We start from the raw sequence: 26976 nt of genomic DNA, 5'->3' as shown, positions 1-26976 counted from the left end.
AAGCAGTGGTATCAACGCAGAGTACTTGTCGCGATCGCGTTTAGAAAACGAATTTGACGGAGCGTCTCGCACAACTACTTTACTGCGCGGATGTCGTCGTGTGAATGATAACACATAAGAAAGGAATTTGATGTCGACGGAGCGTCCCACCCCACTATAGTTCTTATTCAAGTGTCGCTATATGAGTAATAACAAAATCATGATACGTAAACAATAGCGCGCCAATGTTTACGCCACCAAGGCTTAATACCATGTTATTGAAAAGTCGTTGCCGAAATATTTTATATGTACAATTATATTATATATATATATATATATATATATATATATATATATATATATATATAATATAATTGTACATATAAAAGATTTCGTGGGAGCATGAAAGCGAAAGAAAGAGAGTAGGTAATAGAGCGCGAGACATTATCAAATTCCTTTTTTAAACGAGATCGCAACAAGTATCGGAAAATAATTATATGTATATATGTATATATGTATATATATATATATATATATATATATATATATATATATATATACATATATACATATATACATATAATTATTTTCCGATACTTGTTGCGATCTCGTTTAAAAAAGGAATTTGATAATGTCTCGCGCTCTATTACCTACTCTCTTTCTTTCGCTTTCATGCTCCCACGAAATCTTTCGATCCGTCATGCACAAGAGATGCACAAGAATGCGACACGGTTATCGTGTATATAAAATAATATACGCGAGGATGTAAAGCGCGATCGAGTAACATAAATATAGTTAAGACAATTGAATAATTCACTGATATACAATCATATATAATATACAGAAAAAAACAACTTTTGTATAAATTGTGCTAAATTTATGAATTAAATAAAACGTATATTCAAATTAATCTTTTGCGGATTACAAAATATTTAATTTGTAATTATTATTCAACATTTATTTTATAAAATGTAATATAAAAATATTTGAAGTATATTTTATTTTACGAACGCTGACTAGATTGACTTATCTCAATTTTTTAATAACATCAAATATTTTTTCTTTTTACAACAATCGATGCGCAAAATTACTTCCCACGCGTAATCTATTCGAAAATATCTAAAAAATATTGAAGCATTTTTGCGATACGTAATCCCATCGTCATAATTGCTTAATTATCCTTTTATTTGAATTTTTATGAATGATTTTGCGCACGCATTTATTATATTGTACTCCTATTAAATACGAACGTGAATCATATATACTGATTATTTTCGGCATACGTTGAATAATAATAAAACTTACTAACTTTATAGAATAAAATAAATCATATGCTTTCTTCGAACATAATATAATTATATTTATTTTAATCCATCCGCTTGTAGGCATTTTTAATAAACTCCAAACAAAGATTAATTACAGTCTCTCTTCCCCTTCAGGAAACTTTGCACACATACATAAATATCTTTAATACAATGATCATAGATATATTTCTTATTGCAACAGTGTGATTATTCAATTGTCTCAATTATCTTTTATTATAATTTACTGTACCTCAATCTTATAACGATTCCCATGCATGATTCTCCTATATGAGATTTCCGTATGATACTCCCGTCCGCAGAATCCGTAGACAAGATTACTTCCCGCACAAACCATCGATGATATTCGGAAAATACTGATGGGGTTTCCATTGGCGATACATAACACATCGTAGTCCCCTGTAATAATTATTTTATTAATTGTGATAATTATTATATCAGTCCGAATTACCATATAAATTGTTTCACACGCGACGCGTCTATCATATCGCTCATCATAAATATCAACATAAAGCCGTAATATATCGAATGTGACGAGAAAATTGATTGATATCCGCGTTTTCTAATTAATACTAATATCATAACTTCACGAAGTAAAGTGGGGAGAGAGGGAGGGGGGATTTACTTATTTCAAATATAATTATGTTATTTAGATATCTAATATAATAATCATAGATAATATAATAATCATAGATACTTCGTATTGCAATAATATGATTATTCAATTAATTATTTTTCTATTATTGCTTGTGCTTTACCTCTTAACTATGTGCGCCCGTCCACAAAATATCGCATATGTAAAATTATTTTCTCCACGTAAATTATCGATGATATTCAAAAAATATTGATCCGTTTCTATTCGCGATATATAACGGATCATAATTCAACCATAATAATTATTCGATTACCTTTTTAGACCGAATATTCGTATAGATTCTTCCCGAACGATTTTTCGTGCGCGACGAGTCCACTATGCCGCTCATGATTACCAACATGAAATCGTGTATCTCATGCAATGCAACATCGATTCCCGCGTTTTGTGGCTAATGCAAATATCGGTAACTTCACGAGATAAAAGAAGGATCATATGTATTTATTTCTAAGACATAAAACCATGTTATTTAAATTGCTTGAATACAATGACCATAAATTTATTTCGTATTGCAATAACATGATTATTTAATTGTCTCATTTATCTTTTATTATTACTTGTGCCATTACTCGATTTATTTCTTAATGACGCGTTTCTGTCCACAAAATATATCGCATACGTAAAAATACTTTTCGCAAATAAACTATCGATGATATTCAAAAAATATTGATCCGTTTCTATTCGCGATATATAACGGATCATAATTCAACCATAATAATTATTCGATTACCTTTTTAGACCGAATTTTCGTATAGATTCTTCCCGAACGATTTTTCGTGCGCGACGAGTCCACTATGCCGCTCATGATTACCAACATGAAATCGTGATATATCTCATGCAATGCAACATCGATTCCCGCGTTTTGTGGCTAATGCAAATATCGGTAACTTCACGAGATAAAAGAAGGATCATATATATTTATTTCTAAGATATAATCATATTATTTAAATAGCTTGAATATACAATGTCATTTCGCTTGCTCTTTATTTGTTCTCGCTCTCGTTTTCGCTGACATCAGAAACCTTTACTTATCTATAATAATTTATTTATAATATTCATAAACCATATATAATAAAAACTAAAACATTTGTTTTATTTTAGAAAGTTAAAAATAATTTTAATGGGAGATTTTTAATTAAAATAACATCAAAAATACGATATAATTCGAATAATTTTTACTTAGATAAAGAAAAAAATATTTTATCTAATTTTTAAATGTATATCGAATTGAAATTTATCCGGATAATGTCGCGTTTTTTATGTCATTTCATTTTGAAAAAATCTTATTAATCAAGTAAAATTACATTTAAAAATATAAGAAATATATAAATTTTATAAAAGTTATTATATATTCAATAAATGTACTCCGTTAAATATACTATTTCTGCTCCGAAGCGTTTGGTGGATAAATTAGGATGAAGAATTTTGTTCTTTTAACCAAAATAGTGTTAAGCGAAGCATATCTTTATTGTTATGTTTATTTTCAAGACTTGTATATTATTATTGATTATCTTATCGTTTTATTTATGTTTATATATAAATTATGCTTATATATAAATTATTATATATAATAGTTTTTAATGTGCATCAGTACGCACTAGTGCATCCAACTGAATTTATAAATTAAAAAATTACTTAAATAATATAATTAATAATAAATTAATAATTTAATAAACTATATATGTATATAAAGTAAAAGCATAATAATTTAATATTGTTTAAAATGCTTGATAATTTTGTTTCAAGGATGATAAAGCAATTGTAAATATTTTCTATACGTTATATATTTAAAAATTAGGGAAAAAATTATTAAGAAAATTAATTTAAAAAAAATTAATTTTGTCACATACGCATATACATAAAAATACTTCAATAATAGCTTATTATCGGTGTCCATAATATATACTAGAATGGCAAAACATCACGCATAGCTAATAAAACATTAATAAATCCATAATATTTCTCCGTAATTTTGATCCACAGTTATAGATCTATAGCTATTTAGCTAGTACACACATGTACCAATCGATTGTTTTATCGTAGCACCGAGAAATGAATCTGGCCAAGTAGTTTCGCCGGCTCTAAAATGGATCTAGATGTCGCTACTGTAACGCACGCATCGAGAACCGCAAATCGCATCTATCTCGATTAGTCCAACATGGCGGCCGGTCGACTTCAGAGTGAGGTTACTTTGGAGGTTACCTCGATACACTCAGGAACTATCAAACGAGACGTGGGACGTGACGCGACGTGATTCGCGAGTGAACTGAACATTCAACTCGCGATTCCGCGATAGCGCAGTCAAAATGGGGATCTTTTTCGCAAAGAAGAAGCAACCGAGTCGTGTTACCGAGCAGGACAAAGCAATCCTGGTAAGGAATTAAGCCTTTCATCATCACGTTACATTTGAATTTACTAAATTATTCTTTTATCAATGATCGAATTTGATTTTACCCGTGAATTGTTAACAGTTATTTGATTAGCGATATATTAGAAATGAAACATGATATTGGACATGTAATATATATAAATATAATATTTATATAGTATATATAGTATATAGTATATATAACCTCGAAAGTGTCAAAGATGCACACTGTCATTTAATTCTTCGTATTTATGCAGCGAGTGAAACAAGTGAGAGATAAAATTAAACAGTACCAGAGAAAAATTGAACAAAGTTTAGAGAAAGAACGATTACTTGCAAAAGAACTTTTGAAAAATGGCAAGAAAGAGTAAGTACTTTATTATTTAATATTATACATTCTTTAGATTATTATATTTATTTGTATTGTTAATTTTATATATATATATATAAAGCATTGTATATAAGCTTAATATATTTGCAACTGTTTACTGTAAGTTTTATGTTTGATTATAATGCATATCGATAATTTATTATATCTTGTAAAAACTTGTCAATTTTTAATCTTTTTTTGCACATTTTTGCCTAATTAATATTATATGATATAATGACATAGAATCGAGTTTTGTATACTGTGTACTATTTTGCAATTCATTATTCTTATAGCCGTGCATTGCTTTTGTTGCGTAAAAAGAAATATCAGGAACAAGTTTTGTTACGCGCAGACGGCCAGTTAGAGAATCTTGAGCGTATGGTTCATGATCTGGAATTTGCTCAAGTTGAGATGAAAGTTATTGATGGCCTAAAAATTGGTAATACTGCATTAAAACAGCTACACGATTTGTTGTCTATTGATGAAATTGAAAAAATAATGGATGATACAAGAGAGGGTATTGAAAAGCAGAGAGAAATAGATGAAACGTTGTCATCAACATTCACTGCAGAAGACAATATCGATGAAAACGAAATCGAAACAGAATTAAATGCATTGTTGGAAACAGAGATCAACGAGAAGGCTCCTGAAATACCAAAGAATGTTATACTACCAGATGTGCCAAAGGATTTGCCAGAGGAGAATGAAAATCGTACAAAAGAAAAAATTCAGGAACCTATTGCAGTAACGGCATGAAAATTTCAGGAATTTTGACTGTTTTCTGCTGAATCAAGACTTAAAACTATGTATATATGTACAGTATAAATATGTACAGAATAAAATATATAATAATTTATAAGATTTATCTAGCAGAATCACATATAAACACACACAGACACACATATGTATCACATATTTTTAGTTAAAACCAAAATGTCAATTTTAATAACTTAATGCGTTTTAAATAATATTCTTTTTTTTTGTCAATATATATTTTATCTACTTATAAAAATGTAATGATGCGAGAAAGATAAATATATGAATAAACATAATTTTTCCATATACATATTCTACTCTTAATGTGTGATTAAGAATATACATCAATTATATATATTTTTTTTTATAGATAAATATTTAAGCATATGTTGTGCAAAAGGGCATATTTATATAAATGGAGGTGAGACATTGTGGTCAATTTTCGGGAGTTTTATTTATTTAAAAAAGTTCTCATATAGTTTTGATAGTTTTAATCTTTGGCAATATTAAATAATTTGATCATTAATTAATTTCATATGAGAGGCATATTTTTACGTATCTGTATATGAGATACTGGTAGAATTTGACGAATTCTATATATTCTAAAACAGTTTTCACATATAGTATTAAGCATCATTTCATTTTCTATAGAGTTTTAATTAATAGCAGTATTAAATAATTTTTTATTAATGAATATCACTCGAGAAAGGTATTTTTTTACAAGATGAGACGTTGACAGATTTTTAAGAGTTCTGTATATTTTAAAACAGTTTTGGTATAAATTAAATAGTTCTGATCATATCCCTGCAATTTCTAAAGAGTTTTAAAATAAGGTTATTTTATGAGGCATTTTCTTCGATTCAACAGTTACAGAAAATTATTTATTTAAATTATCAGAAACTTTAGAATTATTGATATACACATACAATGAAACTAGAACTTTAATTATTTATGAATATCTGTGAAATAATAGGTCAGCATCACACACATAAATTGTAGATAATATTGGTTTAATTTAATAGGAATTAAAATATGAATATTATAATTTATCTAACAATATAGGTTTTAATTTTTTTTTATCTGTAGCCATATTGATATCATTTTTTATAATTTATATCTCATTTAAAAAATTGATTTTAAAGAGATACACTTTTTAAAAATATTTAATTATAAAATGTCAATTAAAAATTATATTATTTATTTATATGCTATTTATTAATTTTTATATTTTACTATATTATTTTGTATATATTAAAAAAAAATGTATTATCATTAATATGAGTTTCATCACATGGAGGGATATAAGTCAAAAATATATATAAATGTATTACAAGATAATCTAATAATCATTTTTGTTTGTTAATATAATATTTAATGCATTATAATATAATGATTTTAACTTTACACGATGGCATAAGTTTGTTATATATGATCTAATTATAATCAATTTAAACATGTATATTTAATATCTGAATTCTACGCAATTTTTTACGAGTTGTTAACATATTACTATATTTCATGAATTGTATACGTGAACTCGACAAGTTGCATTAATTTAGCTTTATTGAAATATATTATTAATTTCTATGCTTAAATTAATGTAGTACGGATGATATATATTGTTTTTATCTTATATTAAGCTCGGATTCGTGATAAAGATCTACAAGCATGGTAAATACTGTTTGTCAAGTGAGATCGATCTGTTTGTTTAGATATAACTATATTTTTTAGTCAATAATATGTACGTGATTTTCCAGCTGAAACATGTTAGCCAGGTGATAAGGTATCGTTCGCCACTACAAGGCCACTGTATCGCTTCTTCCTGATGACAATATGAGTATAAGATATCTTGACCAGTATTGCAAAGATTTGCAAGAGTTTAAATTTTTCACTCACTCGATATGTACGAAAATTTGGTAAATTATGCACATCGCATAAAAATTGCGGAATACCTAATATAAAATATTTTAGATTTCTTAATTTTTAGAACTAATATGTTTTTTCTATTTCAGAATTTTCCTTTTTTCATATATATTAGCATGATAATCTTCTCTATATTTTATATTATTTTTATAATTCGATTGAATCTTTCATCATAAGATAAAAGCTTCTTGATTATAAAATAATAATTTTTGTCAATTATATTATGCGACTGGATTTATCTATATTACTTGTACCATGAAATAATAACACCTTCCATTTGAAACTCAGATTTATTATTATTTACGTTATATATATGCGTGATTTTATATCCTAAAATAACGAAAAATGTTGATCTTGCTATCGTATCGCGCATTTTTCGCCAACAGTTTTATTAAAATGCGCATAATGTTATATGTACACAGAGACGTGAAGCTTTTGCCAGGACACTCAATATATCTTTGTATCCACAATGATTACCAATTGCATGTTTGGAAGCGTCTTCTTTTAAACTTTTAAAGCCGAAACGATTATGAGACATCGGTAATACATTCTAATTTTTTTATAAACACTGTGGCGCCTAGATGTCGCAAAATTGACTTCTATCATTAGCATAAAGTAATAATGGTTTACAATTTTAATCCAGTTATTAGATCGTTTAGAAGAGAGTTTGTTAGATATATATAAAATTTAATAATTTTTTATATATTTTTACGTATATAAGCCAAAAATTTTACATATTAGTGGCTTATACCTAGTCAACATTTATACGAAATATTTTTATACATCAAAGTCAATGAGCTAAGTAATTGTAAAAAAGCTGTAATTATAAAAAAATTGCATATATATTAGCTGCATCGAGCTACTGCATACGTAAATATGTTTGAGAAGTGATGCAAGAACAAATAATGAAAGAAATGATTAGTTAGAACATATTGCGAGCCAGCAGGAAGTACGAAAATCTGCAAGTATTTAAATGACGTCTACACGAAGATGAATGGTTCCGCATTTAAAACCTGGCGGCCTTGATCAATGAATAAGATTAAGAGAAAGGAAGAACGCGTGAAGATCGATAATCTTACGCACAATTTGTTTGACAACGCTGCTTGTTAATCTAATATTTTACAAATAAGTAACAATATACCATGTGGTGCGAATATAGAAAATAAATTCTGTAAACGGAAGACACGTAATTGAAGAATAATATTAAACGAATCAATAATTTATTAAAAATAATAATGAAAAATGCTCTTTGAAACATCATAGATACTTCTCTCGATCATTTATACGGATTATTTATGTATAAATACATTATTTTTTAACATTGTATAGGTTTTGTTATACATTATGATAAAAATAATTTATGATTTATAAACGTGTGTGAGCGATGAAAATTTTGTAAATTGTAGAAATTTATAAAACAAGAGAAGTAATGAAGAGTATTGTCAAGTGTTTAACATTCTCGATTGAAAAAATATCTTCCTCTAATCATTTTTTTCTTTCTAGCTATAAAAACATTTATATGTGTCTTCTATAAATATAAAATCGTTCGGTTGCTTAAATTTTCCATATTAGTCAGATCGTAGTTTTCAGAATCGTTGTGATGTTATTGCCCGAATACATCGATGATATCTTTTATATCACAGGAAGCCACTTGGGAAAAACACTTGAGATAATTAGTAGCATCAACAATTAGATTATAAAAAAGAGGGATTATCTATGTATATACGATTTGAAGTATTTACACACGGACTGAAGTATTATTGAACCATATATTTTGTAAGTTTTATCGCCAAGATATTATCATCAATATAATCCTAGAATTGTCCGAAATACCTTTTTTTTCTCAATTGTCGAGGTACTGATTTATTTTTATTTTATTTTTAAGTCAAATTTTTCAAAATAAAATTTTTTAAATTTATTCTTCGATATTTGAAATTTGTTTTTGTGTTTTCTCCCCATCAAATTACATGATATAAACACAGAATATTATGTAAATATAGAAATAATACTAATGCAGTGAAAACTTGCACACAAGCATATATAATTTAGTATAAATTTTTTATGTTATAATAGAAAGGGAAAGTATTATTGTTGTGTGTAAATGTTATATGTGCGATAATAATATTAATAGTGTATTGCAAAACTGCTTGAAACTTTTGCATTTTCCATAGCAAAATTTTTTACGAAATTACGCTACGCATGAGGCTTTAAAACTTTTTTCTTCAAAATCATAAACATTTTATGCAATTAAGTTCATGTTACGATTAATGCGCTAAAAATGTTTTTGCAATGCCAAGGACACTAATTTAATTATTATTACAATTTTAATTATCACAAGTGAGACACAAATTATTATCTTTTATCCGAATAATGAGCGAAATTATCTTTAGGTAAGAATCCAAATCGTTTCATGAACCTCGCACTTATTATTCTCATCTTGACAATATCCGCTACGAGCGATTTGCGATATAGATATTAGATAAAGAAACATCATTTGATATCTATCGATTCACAAAATCAGTTTATCGATAAATTATAAATAGATTATAGACAGTTTTTTTTTTTCAAAGCTGATTCTTTGGACATTTACCTGTTGTAATTTCGATCGTTACGCGCTTTTGATTCATAAAAAGCATACGATATGCAGAATTGAATATGCACGTTTCATTAAAATCTCATTAACAAGTTGTTTTTTATCTTTCTGAATTTTATTATCCATTAAAATATACTGATCTTTTATCTTTCCCGCATACATTAATTTGCTTTTACGAACAAAAATCTCGTCAATCTTTACATAATTTATTTTTTTGAAACACCATATTCAGATAAGTTCAGTTGTCTATACTTTATCTAATAGTTTTATAATAGAATTTGTGCACACACGCATACACATACACATGTTTTTTTCTTAAAAGTATAAACTTTTTATAGAATTTATATCTCAGGTATGTTGTAATAATAAAGTTCTCAAGTTTATTTAAATGATGCGATAGTAAGAACTAATAAAACATTTACTCCATCAAATTTCGGAACTTCGAAAATTTAGCCAATATTCAAATTTATACAAATTTTTGTTTGACAACATAATAATTTATATTAAGTTATATACAAAAATGTTATATAAACATATTACTTAATTAATATATTATTGAAGTAAATACTCTAATATATCTATTTTAAATATATGTATATATATATATATATATATATATATATGTATTATATTGTATGCGTGCGTGCGTGCGTGCGTGCTCGCGCGTGATGTATACATATGTGTGTGTGTGTGTGTGTGCGTATATATTGTACAAGGTGGAGCAGTAACTCTGTCCACCTGGAATGTGTCTGCTATTTTTAGAGATACATTGTAATTACGAAAGATGTACAGTATCAAGAGAGCCATAATATGCTAGTAATAATTTTTTTATAAGTAAAGGCGCTTCGGAGATTTCTAGGTCATCCCCTACCCAAAAAAAAAAAAAACATAGTTATCTTTTTTTACACCAATTGATTTTTTTCATTATATCGCGCATAAAAATATCGAAGTAAGATAATCGAAAAATGAATATTTTCCGTGACGCTTTATAATTTATATAAAATTATGTTTAATGATATATCACGTCAGCTATTCAATTTTTGGCCATCCTACCATTATAACTTTTTACGGCAAATATTTCGAGAAATCTATTTATATAAAAAAAGTTAAGATGATTCTGTTTAATAAAATGGAGATGATCTTGAAATCCCCGAAGTGCTTTTACCCACAACAATTATTACTAGCATATTATGGCTCTTTTGATACCGTACAATTTTCGTAATCTTTCTTCATATCTCTAAGAATAACGGAAATATTCCAGATGAACGGAGTTACTTCACCCCTCCACCCCTTACCCCACCCCCCTGTATATATATAAATCTATTGTAGACAGTAAATGTATACTTCGTTTCTCTTTTTATTGTATAAATTATTGTATTATTATAGATTAGACTTTTTAATGTAATTGATGTCAAAATGGGACCTTGTATTTACCCGTATCATGTCATCTGAACACGTGAATCAATATTGATAGTATTAGTATCACATAACGTGATTCAAAATCTACGGATTGAAATAGGTAAAAATATTATTTGATATATAAATATAGAACAAGTCTCTCGAGGTGCTAATTATATTGTTGCGTATTAGATATAAAAATGAGACGCGCAACCAGATACTTTCGATTGCAACACGAGATGTTGCCGATCGTCATTATCGAATTGATATTATTCATTTTCTATTTCGTTGCGCGTCGTTATCATACAGCAATTAATTAAAAATATCTCAGACAGATTTTTCCACAAAGATGGCATCTCAAGTTTTTGTATTTAATGAGCCTTTTATACTCGGAAAATACAGCATGATGCGCTTGAAGGAAAATCAATAACTCATTTTGATTAAATAATTCTTGATTTTAACAGATAAAATATTTTCCCTATGAAATAATTTAATTGCATAAGAAATATATATATATATATATATATATATATATATATATATATATGTACTGGTGTGTGTGATAATTGTATGTATTGATATGATAATCCATTCAGCTTAGTTGTAGTTTCTTATATTGAGAGAAGAGATATAAGAGAAAATTTGAAGATTTATGTGTGTGTTCAACAATAATTTTTCTTTATCCTTCTAAGTCCAATAAATATATTGATAAAATTGTTTATTTTATTTTTATCTCGTAGCATTATCTCGTACTATATTTTTAATTTTTTATTTAACATAAAATATAAAATAATATTATTATTTATTAAAATTCATTATACGAGGTGTATCTGAAACAATGCCCTAAACTTTAGGAGCGTATTTTTTTTTTCTTATGAACATGGGTCCGCAAATGTAATCCCCCCCTCCGAGCTAAAATTCGAAAATGTATGAATTAATGTTTTCTAGTACTATACATTTTTATTTTTTCATTTTAATGGCTCACTTTACTTCATAATTTACTGGACTATACCAAATTCAACCTTCTGTCATTTTTTTTCCGACATACAGCCAATTTTTAATTTTTTCCCCAAACTTTAGGGGCCTCTAGCTCGGAGGAAGGTTCATTTGCGGACCCATCTTCATAGGAGAAAAAGTATACCTGTCGTATACCTGCGTCTGCGCCTGCGTTTACCTCCCATGGTTAACAGGCAACGTGAGTTAGACAGACCACAGACGGCGAGAACGGTCGCTGCGTCAGTCTGCGCCGAGTCCTCTTCGTGGGAGTTGCGTTCTCTTGGTGCGTCAACAGGGCAGCGATAGGGCCCCTTCGATGCACAGAAGAGCAACGATAAACCGGTCTAGAATAATCAAGGACTCAGTGAATCTGATTAGTGCGTGCCAACAGTTTCGGCATCGAGCAGCTCGATATTACCAAGGAGATTAAATCAGGTAAGAGAAAATACTTTCTCGATTTCAGCGAACTTGACGACGATAAACACTGGAATGTGATAGTTGTCTCGATGTCAATACACATTATTTATATTTGGTCAATCCAGTTGCAAAATATATATTTCCTTTGGTGATAATTATAAAAATAAATAATTATAATATATTGTAAGCTTATATCTTTTACTAGATATATAATGTCATGTACGAATAGTTTATTAGAAATTTAATAACACGATCTTAAGAAAGTTAGGCGAAAATAAAAATAAAAAAGAAAGCGAAATTGTTATTGTAATAAAAAGTATCGTTGAGAGAATATATTATAGTGCAATTATAGAGAACTAGTCCATTTCCACTCTTAATATCATTCATTTTTTTTTCTTTTTTTTTTACTTTTTTTCTTAAATTATGCTATCTTTACATCTGCGCATTAAAAAAATGATATACCGTATCACAAGACCTGTCAGAACAAAATATAATAGATTGTACATAAGTTTTATAATCTTTAAATGAAGGATAACAATAAAATTAAAATATATCATATTTTTTTGAATAATGCAATATACATATTGTGGAAAGCTTTTTAAATTTACATTGTAGAAAGTAATCATTTATTTTAATTTATTTATTTATACTAGATATAAATTAATATTATTATACTAAATATTATTATAATAAAAATTTTGACATGTTTATTAAATGCATGAAATATATAGTATAATGTACCGTAATGTACAATATTGAGACCGACTTATAAACGAGTTCTTCAACTTACTAATTGAGCAATCACGCGGAGATGTTTGTTAATACATATTTGATATCCTCAATTCATTATAAAACATTGTTAGACAGATATTATTGCAACATAAACGCGTAACAAATGTATCTTTGTATGCATAGAATATGGATTCGTTCGTGAAGAAGATATTTTTCTTCTTATCGTATCTTATTTATGCTTTACAAGTGTAATAGCTTGTGAATTGTAAACATATGTACTTTTTAAGCGCATAAATGTATCTGCGCATTACAGACGTATTTGTTTTCTATCAATTGGAAAGATTAAATACTAAATTTATCTTTAAATAACATTATTAATAAATTACGATACTTTAATCATCATTTTTATATATTTATAAATTTCTTTTGCAATATTGCAGTCATTTGAATAATGTGCTCGTTTAATACTCTTGATAATCCTATTCGTGTAAATTAAAAAATATGATTTTCGTGCGCATGATTCGATAATAATCCATGTCGCATAGAATAGAAGTGCAAACAAGATTTGTGTTTCAACTAAATAGATTCTTAAAAGTGAATATCTTCAAATGTTGTTTTCCTCATTATCTTTATCTTTTTTATCTCCGCGGTATAGTTTACGATCTCGTTTGAAATATGAATAATTTAGCAGGAAAATAATTGAAAAGATTTGCAATTATGACACAAGTATTTATGTTGAGTCTATGAAGGCGCGATAACTTATGCTATATCAGTGACGCGGACTATTATGAATGTCTGCATCTCTTCTTGGTTGAGTTTTTGCAGTCACGAGCAGCTTTCGCGTAATGTTAAACACGCGTAGGAACGCGATAAGAACTCCAAATGATAATTTCAGCATCATCAAAAAACGTGTTTGTAAATTTTTCAATTGCTTTGAACGAAATATATGTTTTTTAACTTTTATTTGTGCAAAAAGAGATATGTCTGTAAAATTCAAATATTTATTTAATCGAATTCGAATTATTTTAATAGATTCGCTATAAACATTATAATAACTAGATATATATATAAAATATGTAAGAAATAATAGAAAAAAATATAGTGAATATTCATCATATGTTATATAAGAAAAATGGTAAACATAATTTTTTTCTCTTTATTACACGAATAATAACAAAGAGTAGAAAAATGGGAACAGAAACGACGTAAATCGCACTTCGGATCGATCATATCGGAAATTATGCAAATATAGGCGACGACAGCAGTAAAAATAAATTTATTCTTACAGATATTTTAGCTGCTCTTATGCGACAGCTTCGTAAGCGTAAAGTCGATTTACCATTTACTTATCTACTGCTACCGTATTCGAAGTGTGCAAAGTGCGAAACCGGGTTAAGGTCAAACCATGTAAGCGACAGGTAATCATGTAACAATCGCATTGCCATGCTGTAGGCAAACCGTTGATGCAAGAGTCGCGCCGCTGTTGATTTTCTAGTCGGCTTATGGGGGACCGACATGCAAAACGCACGTGTAAATATAGAAGAGATCCGGGCGTCACGCACGCGGTTTGGGAAACCGTTCGATAAAATGTAAAGTGCACGAAAGCATAGAAAGGATCGATTTATCACCGGGAAGTACGTTACCTACCGGCTACATCGACTTCTTGCATATGGCGAAAAAATGAAAAATATATCAGTGAATATTTTTATTTTATATTAATTATTTTATTAAATATATTTATTTTTAAATACAGTACTTTACGTTGGCAAAACAGCGATGATTATTGTAATTTAAATCGATCGACGTTAATAACGCAAATATTATTTACTTGTTTACTGATGATTAATAATATAATTTTATTAATATATAATACTATGTATATATTGTATATATTAATCTTCAACTTGTGTTTGTTTTACTGTATTTATTTTGGATTTAATCATATTTTCGATTAGCAAGTAACAAATTTTTGATTAGCATTGTAGAATGTAAAAAAAAGTTTTTCCTTTATTATCGGTGATATATTTCCATATGCTATAAATCATTTGATCGCACGCTATAAATAATTTGGTATGCGCACATTATCATACGTCTTTAATATTCGTCATATCTATTAACGTTACTCTGAATGTCATATTGTATGCCTCGTGATGTAAACGAACGTGAGATGTAATCTTATGACAAAGTATTTTTTTCATCTGTGTGATAAGTTTAAGAATAGAGATATTCAAGAAGATATAAGAAACAAGCAGTAGAGAAAGAAAGAATTGTTTATGTTTAACCCTTTCATTGTATATCAGATATACATATATTATAAAGTACATATTTTTTAAGATGTATTTAAATCTATATTTAAATTTAATTTTAGAATCATATACAGCATTTTGAACATGTTTTTCTCGGTGTACATATCTTTTCTCATCTGTTTAATATACTTAATTAAATACTATCATTTCTCCTTCTCTCTTTCCACTGAGTTTCATATTTACAGGGTGTTCCCAATTTAAATGGCAAAACTTCAAGAGCGTGTAGGGGAGCGAAAAACTAAGACAAGAAGTCCTTCAGAGGTTTTGTTCGTTTTTGCTTCATTTTAGAGAAAATCGCAAAAATTCGATCTCTCATTGTCAGTCGCTCTCTTGAGTCGATAGGCACCGAATAAACTTTCTGCTTCAAGGTTCCTTACATATGTAAACACTTGATGTTATCCTTTACGATGCCAATCGATTCAAGAGAGCAATTAAGAGACCGAATCATAGATGCAGTGCGCCAAATATCACTAGAACAATGTCTAGCTGCAATTAATGAGGTCAGTTCTAGATGTAATGCTTGCATTGTTGCAAGAGGGCAACATTTTGAACGATATCTGCATTAAATAGATGATAACATAAATAAAATGTAAATAAATAAGTAAAAAAACGAAAACTTGTTTTTTTTTTTTGTGATTTTCTCCAAAATGGAGCAAAAACGAGCAAACCTCTAAAGGACTTTCCGTCTTAGCTTTTCGGTCCTCTACACGCTCCTGAAGCCTTTTGCCATTTAAATTGGGGACATCCTGTATATTTCAGATTTGACGTAAAATCAAATATTACTATAAGATGTCGACGTGTAAATAAAAATCAAGTCTAAACGGGTTTCTGCATGAGTACGACATACAAGAATAAAACAAACAATGTTATGAAATTTTATTCTAATACTTTATGATATTTTGATCTTTTTGAAATTTGTACGAAATTTGTGCATTTTTATGCGCACGTATTTATCGATATATTGTGTGATAATATTTGATCATTATATATTTGAGACAATAATTGTGCGCGAAGCGCTACTCCAATGCAACCAGCCACTTGCCGGTAATTGCAATAATATTATTTGCTGTCCTATCATTATCTATGACTGCCAAGAAAAAAACTAAGGAAATAAAGTATCAAAATCGCGCATTGTCGGGGAACTTTGACCGCATCAACAAACTACGAATATACCTTAATGAAACTTTTTAAACAATTTTTAGAATCAGTCTTCCATTAACTTAATCTTTTAAGCTTTCTACATTAAATATCATAGCAATTATAAGTCTCAAATAAAAAAATATCTGAAGAACATTTAATTATATTTACTTGTGCTTGTATGGTAATTTTTTAAAAGCGCTTTCATCTTTAAAATTTTTTTTTTCATTACATTTATTATATAATGCAACGATATTCTTAGTTTTATTATTTAGTATGCATCATTAAAACATATTCCATTAGCCTTGGAATATTCTGCATATTCTCATTACAACTGTACGTACATTATACGGTTAAAAATCGATGTACTTGCAAGAAGCAAAAAATTGCCGATAGCGTTCATGATATGTATGCAATATTTTTTGCATCAGCAACAAAGTTAACGCCGCAAGGATGAAAGTTGCCTGATTATATAGTCGTTACATTTACAAGATTCTTTGGATAATGCAAAAAATTTTCCTTAACTAAGATTTATTATATTACTTCTTTTTCTTTGCTATAATTCATAGTTTTTGTTGAAATTTTTGATCAAGTTTCTTGATATTTTGGATGAATCTGAAATCTTTTCTTTAGCATAGTGCAACATTACCTGTGCTAGCGCAATCTGTTCTTAGCAGAAACAAGATATGGCATATCTACATCGGGACAAGCTGCGTTTAAGCAATATCCTGCACTTCATTGAGCATAGTCTAGGCATTTGAGAAGATTCGTAGCTTCGTAGTACAAGTCACGTCCTTGGTTGTCGCTTCGAGTATATATGTAAATTGGAATTAATTTCGCGACCGCGTCATTGCGTCGGTTTGTGCACGCACACGGAGTCTGAGTCTGACAGTGACGCTTGTATCTTCGTTGCGCACATAATGCATTTAAACGCGCCTCACCGCGATGAGACAATTTTACGGCGTCTTCTCACGTGTTTAAAGACGAGCTCGCTACTGATCGGGAATGATAACGTTTCGAAAATAGGACTTTATCTTTACGATTTCAATGACATGCTCGAAAACAGATCGTATAATCATACGTCTCGGCTCGGAATTGAACCATCTCTCTCTCTCTCTCTCTTTCTCTCTCTCTATTATGTTCACATCGCTTTATATACGGCGATCTGTAGCGCGGTATGTTAGTCGCCAAAAAAATTTGCTACTCGAAAGACAACGGCTGTGTTATTGGCATATTATTTCTCATAACCGACACCATGGACGAGTCCATCGGTAAACTAATTACAGTATGTTATATTAATTAAAATTAAATTGTTCGCGTAATTTTTTAAGCTGGAAGCTTTTGACGTATGGCAAAAAAAAAAAACCAACATTTTTTAAAAGGAGCAATATTTTGAATCGCGTTATTAAGTAACCTTTCGATTGACAGAGATAAAAATTGAATTAATTTGCATGTAATAAGGCAGCTTTAAAATTGCGTTATTGCATTATCCGTATTTATTAAGTGCAATTTTAACGACATGAATATTAATGTTTTGGACGTTAATGTAGGTGCGAGTGCATTAAAATAAAATTAGCCCGCAATAATTATATAGATGCGATATCTAATGCGGTAATGCGGTAATGAAATTATTTTTTAGCGTACGTTATTTTTATGAATGAAATATTGCATTTAATAATCGAACAATATTTGTTGCTAAAATAACATATAAATATGACAAATATCGATCGTTCCGTACTAATGCCGACACAGCTTATCTGCGTTATAATCGTTTGCATGTAGCCTACTTTGTAGATAATCGAAGAATATTTATAGCCTCTTGGCCGATGAATTATGTAAGAATGATAAGCACAGCTGATGAATTGAGTTCCTGAATAACTTATTAATTCGGCGGTGAGAATTCAAATAGAATTATATCTCGACAATTGTCATTTATTCACTTGGATACGTTTTCGTGACATTATGCGCGAGTGTCGATACGTGACAGCAATTTTTCAACAGTAAAATAATTTTACTACAATTCAGGAATCGCTGAATATCGTGAGACCAGTATTCTCGTTTTTAAATAAAATTCTCATACATTATCATTTATATTTAACTGTCAAACAGAGAATTTAATTTTTTATTACACCAAGTAAAATAAGTTTACTAAATTTTAAAGTTCGTGTATATGTGTCCTATCGTCTTCTATATTTAACGCTTTTAATTTTCAATAGCTTTATGTATACATTACACATAATGGAATAGTGTCGGAATAAAACAGTAAATATCCACAAGACGAAAATGTATCGGAATATATCTGCATAGTAATTTTAGAGAGACATTATTTATCGCTCACCTAATTCTTGACGTTATATTTGTCACCCTTTCTGGTATCCACAAAGACGAATGACTAACGGAGTTTTATACGAGTAGCCTACTTTGAAAAGTGGCGTGTCTTTTATCAAGATGGTTGCAATAAACATTTTCTGCTTTCGTCAATATTGTGAGCGCAAACGCTGCTTAATAAAATTGCAATTTGCGTCGATGAAACTCAACGTGACACGGTTGACCCATCTTTCAAACGAGAAACTCGCGTATGTCTTTCGTATAGAAATTATTTGCCGTTATTTCGCGAAATACATTAATCGCCGTTGAGCTATCAATCATACGAATCTTCGATAATCTCCCCCTTTCATTTCTAACGGACATTTCAGGCTTCAAAGATATATCGGTTCGAACAGATTCGAGAGCTTGATACTCTGGACTAGAAACGATAACAAATCTTGAACTTTATATAAATCATCGAATGAAAAGTATTAGAAGAGATTTGTATATTAAATATCGTGAAATCGGACTGAATAACGTCGACCATTTCTACTTTGCTCTACCATTAAAATTTAAAATTTCTTAATTTCTCGGATAATTATATTTTAATAGCCATGTAAGAATTATATGTTTTATTTATAATTTTTTGATTGTTATTCTACATAACGTAACAATCGGAACGTATCTTCGATTAAATATCACCTATGCGCTATTAAATTTATAGGCCGCCACCAGCATACATTTGACAGCTGTACTAACATCATTCAATATTAAATGATACCATCCAATTTATATTCATAAATGTCACTACATTCGAATCAAGTGATGGATTGCGGCGTTCCCTTGTTTATTGTGGACTATTTTTAACAACGCTTAATCAATCGAGATTTTTTTTGATACTGCATAAATATAATTTTTTTCGATGTTAAAACATTTATTCTTTTTTGCGAGAAACTTCTGCGAAATGTTGTGTGCAGAGGAATATTTTCTGTATTTAACAATTTCCATATTTTTCAGCTATGTCTTTGGAGGAATCTCGGAGATCGCAGCGTCCGTACCGATACGGTATGGTTCTTCTATGCGTCGGGGCTCTGATAAATTGGTTGGGTTTAGCGGAGAACTATGTCGAGCCGGTGCGTTACGTCGGTGTCGCCTGCATAGTTGCCGGGGCTCTCCTCATATGCGCCGCGATGTGTTGTTGGCTGCACGCACCGCCAACTAGGACGAGCACGCACACGCAACATACGAATCATCCGATCACGGCACAGGTAACTTTCGTATTTCGCTATCTATGGAGAGATAGCGAATTCATTCGTCCGCGCGAACAAAATTCGCGCTTGACTTGAATCGGAATTTGAAGGAAACTTACGCCAGTAAAGAATTGTAGCTGTGACTCACAAACATTCATAAAGCCACCGCAAACGTGTCATGTTCTTTTTTTTTGCCGGTTTTCAGACTATTAATCTTTCTTTCTACAAGCCTACCGTCATTAGTCATCTTTCCTACGTGAAGTTTTACATATATGCATGTGTTTAAGTGATTATTATTAATTTTTTATATTCTTCGATTGTCAAAATAATTCTGATAATAAATAGAAGAAGTGCTCTCGCATTATTTTCTAATTCACTGCTTTAATCGTTTAGCTTATAAGAATTACGAAACGTAATTGCGAGTTCCATTTCGGATATTTAAATTTTCTTTCAAGCTAAACTGTATCCACGAAGCACGTCAAGTAAAATCTAGATACAATCTTTAAACTAATTATATCACTATTATTATTGTTTAATTATGATAGTAAAAATATATAATTAATTTTATTAGTATATATTAATATTTTTTATTTTTATCATTATAACATTTGATTTGTAGAAAAGAAGATTAAAATATATATAAAAATAAAAGTTTGTCTTCAGAAAATCCTTGGAAAAGATTTAAAGAACGTATAAATTTTTTTCATACGAACAAAATTTATTTCTACTCTTATTTATTAATAAGACAATTATCCCTCCCTTATATTATTAACATATATTCTCTGTAAATTTAAATAATATTTTCTTTTATCAACTTACCAATACATTCCATATATTTATATTTTATTATTTTTTAGATGTTTAAAAATTGCTAATTAGAGAAGTGACAACAAATATTGATTTTATAAAGTCTCTTTAGCGATTGGAAAAGATGCAGGTCGTCGGCGCGGTTGAAGGCCCCCGGGGATCGGTCTAAAACGTTTTTAGATCGATCCGGGTCAACTCCCTATTATAGACTACAAAAGAACGCGTATTATCTATAGATATAGCCTAGCCTAGCAGTATAAGTCGCTATTACTAGCGACGGTGGGCAGAATAAGGAGAAGCTTAATAATATACCTCGTCCGCGATGTGTGCACGTATATATATATATATAGCTTATACTTTTTCTCTTCAAATAAAACCCGCGAGAAGAATGATAAAGAGAGTATATTTTCATATGTATCAGATAATATGTATCGTGGCACGTTCATAAATCGTCAACGTATGATAAACACACCCTGCGTTCGTCGTGCGTTTCTTCGCTGGCAAAATGCGCCTAATGTTTGCGGGTATCATAAAAATTTCAAGGAGACAGAAATCTCCTCATTACAAGACTGTCACGTCATCTATAAAATGGTGCGAAGTCATGATTGCATCATACTACTATAATTTCTTCCTTTCGGTTTCGAGTGACGGAAATGTTACAAATGCCTCCACAGATTGCTTTTCCTTTCCTCGAAACGAAAACATATTCTTCTCTTTGTGAATTAGTATTATTGTCAGAATAATAAATATACTGTGTCGGCATCTAGATGATTCATACTATTACGCAATCAACCTATAATATCTCACCATACGATCGGCATTACTATCGTATGATTAAAAATAATTTTAACATGTTACGAGTATGGAAGTTTTCTACTGTCAGTCCATTGGCGCGCAAATTTTACACACAGTCGTTAATATTTAACGTTCACAATACTGACAGATATTAATTAATGATCACATAACGGGTTTAAGGAAGATATTATTGTAAATATTTTCAACCTTCTTGTCTGCTTTATGCGCGCCTTATGCCTCGGTTTCTCTCTTTCCACCTGCTTACCTTTCTAGCCCGTATGCTATTTTAAATCCAGAAAGTATTTTTCTTCGTAGAAATTATCGGCAAATGTTCCCCGCGTAAAATAAACGATTTGTTCATTTTCAAATGTCTATCTGTCCATGCTTCATGTTTCGTTACATTATATAGAACGTCCTTAAATTACTGGATGTTGCTTCAATAAGATCCTTATAATCTGAGGTCGATTTTTCCTTAGAAAAAAATCGAAGGTTATTTTGTTTAATATTTTTCAATTTTTTACATTATATATTGTAACAGAAAATCTTAAGCTAAAATTCCGTCAAAGTAAATTCCACTTGAAGAAATAAAAAACGCAGTTTTTTTATTATCCATTTGATTGCGCGCTCGAAGTTTAATTTAGCGAAACTATTTTTTTTACAATTTGAAAATTATTGACGCCGGTATTTTTGTCAAGAAGAACTCGACTCTAAATTGATCAAAGAATCTTTGTACGAAGAACATTTAGTTTCGAGATACTTAAATTTATGCAAAATAAAAGATCCGTTAGGTCGTGTGAAGAAGGGCGTGGCAGTCTGTAATGCTGATTACTGTTGTAAGGATATTTAACCGGAAGCATATACCAAGCTATTTTCATCATCACTTATCCTTGGATAAGTCTTAAAATAAGTCTTAATCGTCTTAAAAAAATAACAGTTTTTAAATCGGCAGCGTAAGATAAGTTTGATTTGAGGCAAGATAACAAGCTTTTGAACCTAGAAAAGTGTTACTTGTCGGCTTCATATTATTAATTATAGATAATTAAATTCCATACACATTTATTTCTATTATATCTATTATATATCTATAATTCCATACACGTTTATTTCTCGCTGGCACATTTTGTTAAGTATGGTATGTGTGTTAAGCAAAGACATCGTGTATTATATCTTACTATTATATTCACTACACACTGTGTTATCATGCAATATTATCTATTTTTACGAAAGTAGGACTTCTCAAATTAACAAACGCAACCGTTGTTCTTAGACATCCAATTAAGTTAATTAATTAATTAATTTTCTTGTTGAAGTACGATAATCTTTAAGATATATTGTGAGGCCACTTCTGGAGAATGAAGTCGATGCATATGATATTTGGGAAATTTTTCGAATAAACTCGAGCAATAAAGATTTGAAACGTTATCTATGAGAGATATGATAAGGTAGTTTCAGCGTATTTCTAAATCATTTTAATGGTCACGTGTATCTGAGGAATTTTTCACACGAATTCAACAGTTGTCCATTCAAGATATTTATTATTATTTAATATAATTTAATTGCAGATCAATTAATTATCATCTGACAAATATTGTGTAAATAATACTCAATCATATTTGGTATCGTATTATTCTCGCGATCCAATTATCGTGTTGTAAACGATATACGAAGCGATATTTGGTACCAACGAAGAACGTTACTTTCACGTTATTTGATTACTATATAGAGTGCGATTGGTGTCGATTCCCCGAATCTTCGAGGTCAGCGATAATTGAGGAGAGCACGCTTTACCAGGAAAGACTTTCGTGCAGCCGAGACCTCTCGAAGTTACAGTCGTTCACCTCGCGTTCCCACTCATTATGCAATTTTCCAACGAAGCTTTCTTTATCCCCGCAAATAGCCACGTTTATTTTTGTCCACCGCGCGCGTTCATGCGTCACCCTATATGTATCTCGCACGCGCCCTTTCGCGACTTACATTCAAGCCAGTCATAATGTTTTCGAAGAATAGCGAGAGAGTTGGGAATACGTAGATAGATATCTATAGACGACCTACGACGAATATAGCGCGATGTGCACTTCCGGGTGAACATCCTTATAACGTGGCACGTAGAATATCGCGGGAACTGTGCGGGGTCGGCACGTCGATCCGGATACTTTAAATAGACTCTCCGGCGACGATATATTTCCACAATGATTAATTGTGCGGTTCTTTTTTTTATAAATACATGTTTTGAATCGCGACGTGATTTAAACTTAAAGTTATAAGACTGTAGAATTCTGTAGAAGATCGTTAACTTACGTAATTGCGTGAGAAGTCTCGAAGTTAAGTATTCATTTCCTGAATCTTCCTGATGCATCACAAATTCTAAAAATACAATGGCAGACTTGCAGAAACTTTTGCATTTTAATTATGAAACTTTATAAAATTTCCAAAATTAAGTCGCAAAATATAAGTCATAAAACATCAAAAGATCCTAATTAAAGGACGGGATCATTAATCCTTAAAGAGTTAGCAATCTCTCAAAAATTTTTGAAACCAGTTAGCGAAACGTAATCTCTTAAATTAACTAGCAAGCGATCAAAGTTAAATAATTTCAAAAAATTCTTGAAGTTGACTAATACACTTTCATGAAAATCTACGGAGGATATAGCACATACCATTAATATTTCAAAATCAATTCAATCGATCATCTCTCTCTCTCTCTCTCTCTCTTAAAGATCGATGATCCAATCCACGTGATTTCCATCGAGGAACCTTCGGTCTTGTCGAGACAGAAGCCGCCCGATTACGAAGCGGTCACGGATGCACCACCGAGCTACGATGATGCCATCAAGCTAAATCCTAGTCAATTAATCAGATTGAGCAATGGTAGCACGCCGCCGTTATCCTCAGGACAAATTATCCCGACGACCATCAGTATCGTTTCTTCTACGCTAACGCCACCACCGCCGTACGCGAGGTAAAATCACTCGTAAATTCCTGAATGCTGCATCAACATCTTGGGACATGAATAATTGTTTCTCGTTCTTTTAAGATATCGATGCATTAATTTTTATTTTATGGCTATTATTTTTATTTAGATTATACTCGATTTTATTAATTATGTCGAGAAATAATATTATTTATCAAATACTCTTATGGCACGTTTTTTCTTCTGTAAATTATTAAAAAAAGTCAGGCTTTTCGAATCGATCTTTCTTGGTTCCAGGTGAGATCGTAACGCTAGGAATAGAGAGACCAATAAATACGGTTTACGACGTGAGAACCGACGTCAATTACGAAGAACGGTCAAGAGTTGCAGATTGCAAACAATATGAAATCGTACGATAATTTCGTTGTTTGCTTTCGTCGTTGCGAAATGCGTAACTGTAAAGCATATACGTAGCTGTGCAGAATACGATCTTGCCAGAGAAGAAGGAGGATTCGAGCCATCCAAAAATCGTTCGACATTTCCACAAACAAGAATCGAATGAGGATATCTATTTTGACATCTCACAAATGTCGATTCCTTAGATAATTAACTATTGGACAACACTGTGGAACGTTGCTGGTACCAACGTCATTCAGGACGATTAATTCTTCCTTTACAACTACGTTATAGCTCTCCTGTTATGATTTATAAAGAAACTGGGGATCATTAAACAAATTTCATTGATCATGACGATATCCGAGTTAACTCGATGCGGTCTAAAGAATTGCGATCATCATCAAATCCAACCATCACTTTTTCACTTGTTGATCTCTCAGTAAGTAAGTAATACGCGTGTGAGAAAGCGAAAACAGGTGATATGGTACACGATAACGTACTGGGCACCCAATGCACAATTGCAAAGATAGAGATATGTATATATACCTTACTTTTTCATTTTCAATATAATTCGATGACAGTCTCGACGAGAATATTCCTCGATACATTATATCATAACGTCCGCGTGGTTTCTATCAACGTGCTTGCTTGGCTGTCTTGTAACGGCGATAATAAGGTAACAATTTTTGACACTCGAACATTACGTTCAGCTCGCGGTCCGCTGTTCATTCAATTTAATGATTCGAATCGCAACTTAATTGATACCGTGCTAATCTACAGAAATGACGGATTCTTAAAATCAATTGACGGAGCAACTATGCAATTTCTATTATATACACGTTTAATTTGTCATGATTGTTATTGGAAAGTAATATAAATAAAATTGAAGAAATGCCGCTAAAATACATATAAACCGCATCAATTTACCGCCTACAATGTTAAAGTTTGTTATATTCGAATTTAATTCATGTCATTTTTAGAACAAATAGCTTAATTGTCGAATCTATTTTTATATAAGATGAATGGAAAAGCTCCGATGAATTTTTACACTCTCGAGAATGTCTGTTATAAATGCGACGAGTATTCAAAGACAATCGCATCTTACAATGATCCAAAGAGGAGTCATAATAATAGAGCATTTAGCGCGTTGAGAGCTCAACTGCGTATAATTTACTGAAGAATGTTCTTCTGCCATATCGTCTCAGTATCTGTTTCTTTAACTTACGCACACGCGCGCACGGTACACTCATGCGAAAGCCATTCGCACGTCCATTTTTATTGTGATATAATATTATACATATATACATATTGATAATGTGAAGCAACACTGTCGAATATAATGGCGATGCTTTTATTATAAAATAAGATTTTTTTATAACAAAAAATACAAATAAAGAATATGAGATTTTTCTACGTGAACCTTTTATATTTTACACATCCTCCTTTTTCATTGTTTTCTGCTAAGCCTCAAATCGTACAGGGAAAACCACTCGTTATTTATTATTTTACATACTTTAATAATGAAAATTCAAAGTATGTGTATTATATTTATAAAGTCTGT

General features: G+C 30.3%; 2 protein-coding genes across 5 annotated transcripts; both read left to right on the top strand.

The window, feature by feature from the left end:
• The first annotated feature begins 4119 nt into the window (after window positions 1-4119).
• Vps20 (vacuolar protein sorting 20) lies at window positions 4120-5756 on the top strand. The gene is made up of 3 exons (XM_070313986.1): window positions 4120-4325; window positions 4579-4688; window positions 4985-5756. The coding sequence occupies exons 1-3, from the start codon at window positions 4260-4262 to the stop codon at window positions 5445-5447; spliced, it is 639 nt and encodes a 212-aa protein (XP_070170087.1). The 5' UTR covers window positions 4120-4259; the 3' UTR covers window positions 5448-5756.
• Window positions 5757-12586: 6830 nt separating this feature from the next.
• LOC138943329 (uncharacterized) lies at window positions 12587-26825 on the top strand. 4 transcript variants are annotated; one of them, XM_070314062.1, is made up of 4 exons: window positions 12587-12792; window positions 20274-20524; window positions 24826-25067; window positions 25317-26825. In XM_070314062.1, exons 2-4 carry the CDS (start codon window positions 20276-20278, stop codon window positions 25318-25320), a joined length of 495 nt encoding a protein of 164 aa, XP_070170163.1. In that variant the 5' UTR covers window positions 12587-12792; window positions 20274-20275; the 3' UTR covers window positions 25321-26825. The 4 variants fall into 4 exon arrangements, with proteins under 4 accessions (XP_070170163.1, XP_070170162.1, XP_070170161.1 ...); XM_070314060.1 differs by lacking the exon at window positions 12587-12792 and adding an exon at window positions 17939-18220; XM_070314063.1 differs by lacking the exon at window positions 12587-12792 and adding an exon at window positions 17941-18234.
• The last annotated feature ends 151 nt before the right edge of the window (window positions 26826-26976 follow it).

This window comes from Polyergus mexicanus, unplaced genomic scaffold (genome assembly GCF_030449975.1).
Source record: "Polyergus mexicanus isolate NDT 795.1 unplaced genomic scaffold, iyPolMexi1.0 SCAF_26, whole genome shotgun sequence".
NCBI classification, from domain to species: domain Eukaryota; kingdom Metazoa; phylum Arthropoda; class Insecta; order Hymenoptera; family Formicidae; genus Polyergus; species Polyergus mexicanus.
This window is presented reverse-complemented; position numbering and strand designations above follow the sequence as displayed.

Bases quoted from the DNA above. Each gene is read 5' to 3' on its own strand.
- Vps20 (XM_070313986.1), top strand. From the start codon at position 4,260: ATGGGGATCTTTTTCGCAAAGAAGAAGCAACCGAGTCGTGTTACCGAG. The intron at 4,326-4,578 runs GTAAGGAATTAA...GTATTTATGCAG, and splicing joins AGCAGGACAAAGCAATCCTG to CGAGTGAAACAAGTGAGAGA. The intron at 4,689-4,984 runs GTAAGTACTTTA...TTATTCTTATAG, and splicing joins TTGAAAAATGGCAAGAAAGA to CCGTGCATTGCTTTTGTTGC.
- LOC138943329 (XM_070314060.1), top strand. From the start codon at position 18,127: ATGTTAGTCGCCAAAAAAATTTGCTACTCGAAAGACAACGGCTGTGTT. The intron at 18,221-20,273 runs GTAAACTAATTA...CATATTTTTCAG, and splicing joins CACCATGGACGAGTCCATCG to CTATGTCTTTGGAGGAATCT. The intron at 20,525-24,825 runs GTAACTTTCGTA...TCTCTCTTAAAG, and splicing joins ATCATCCGATCACGGCACAG to ATCGATGATCCAATCCACGT.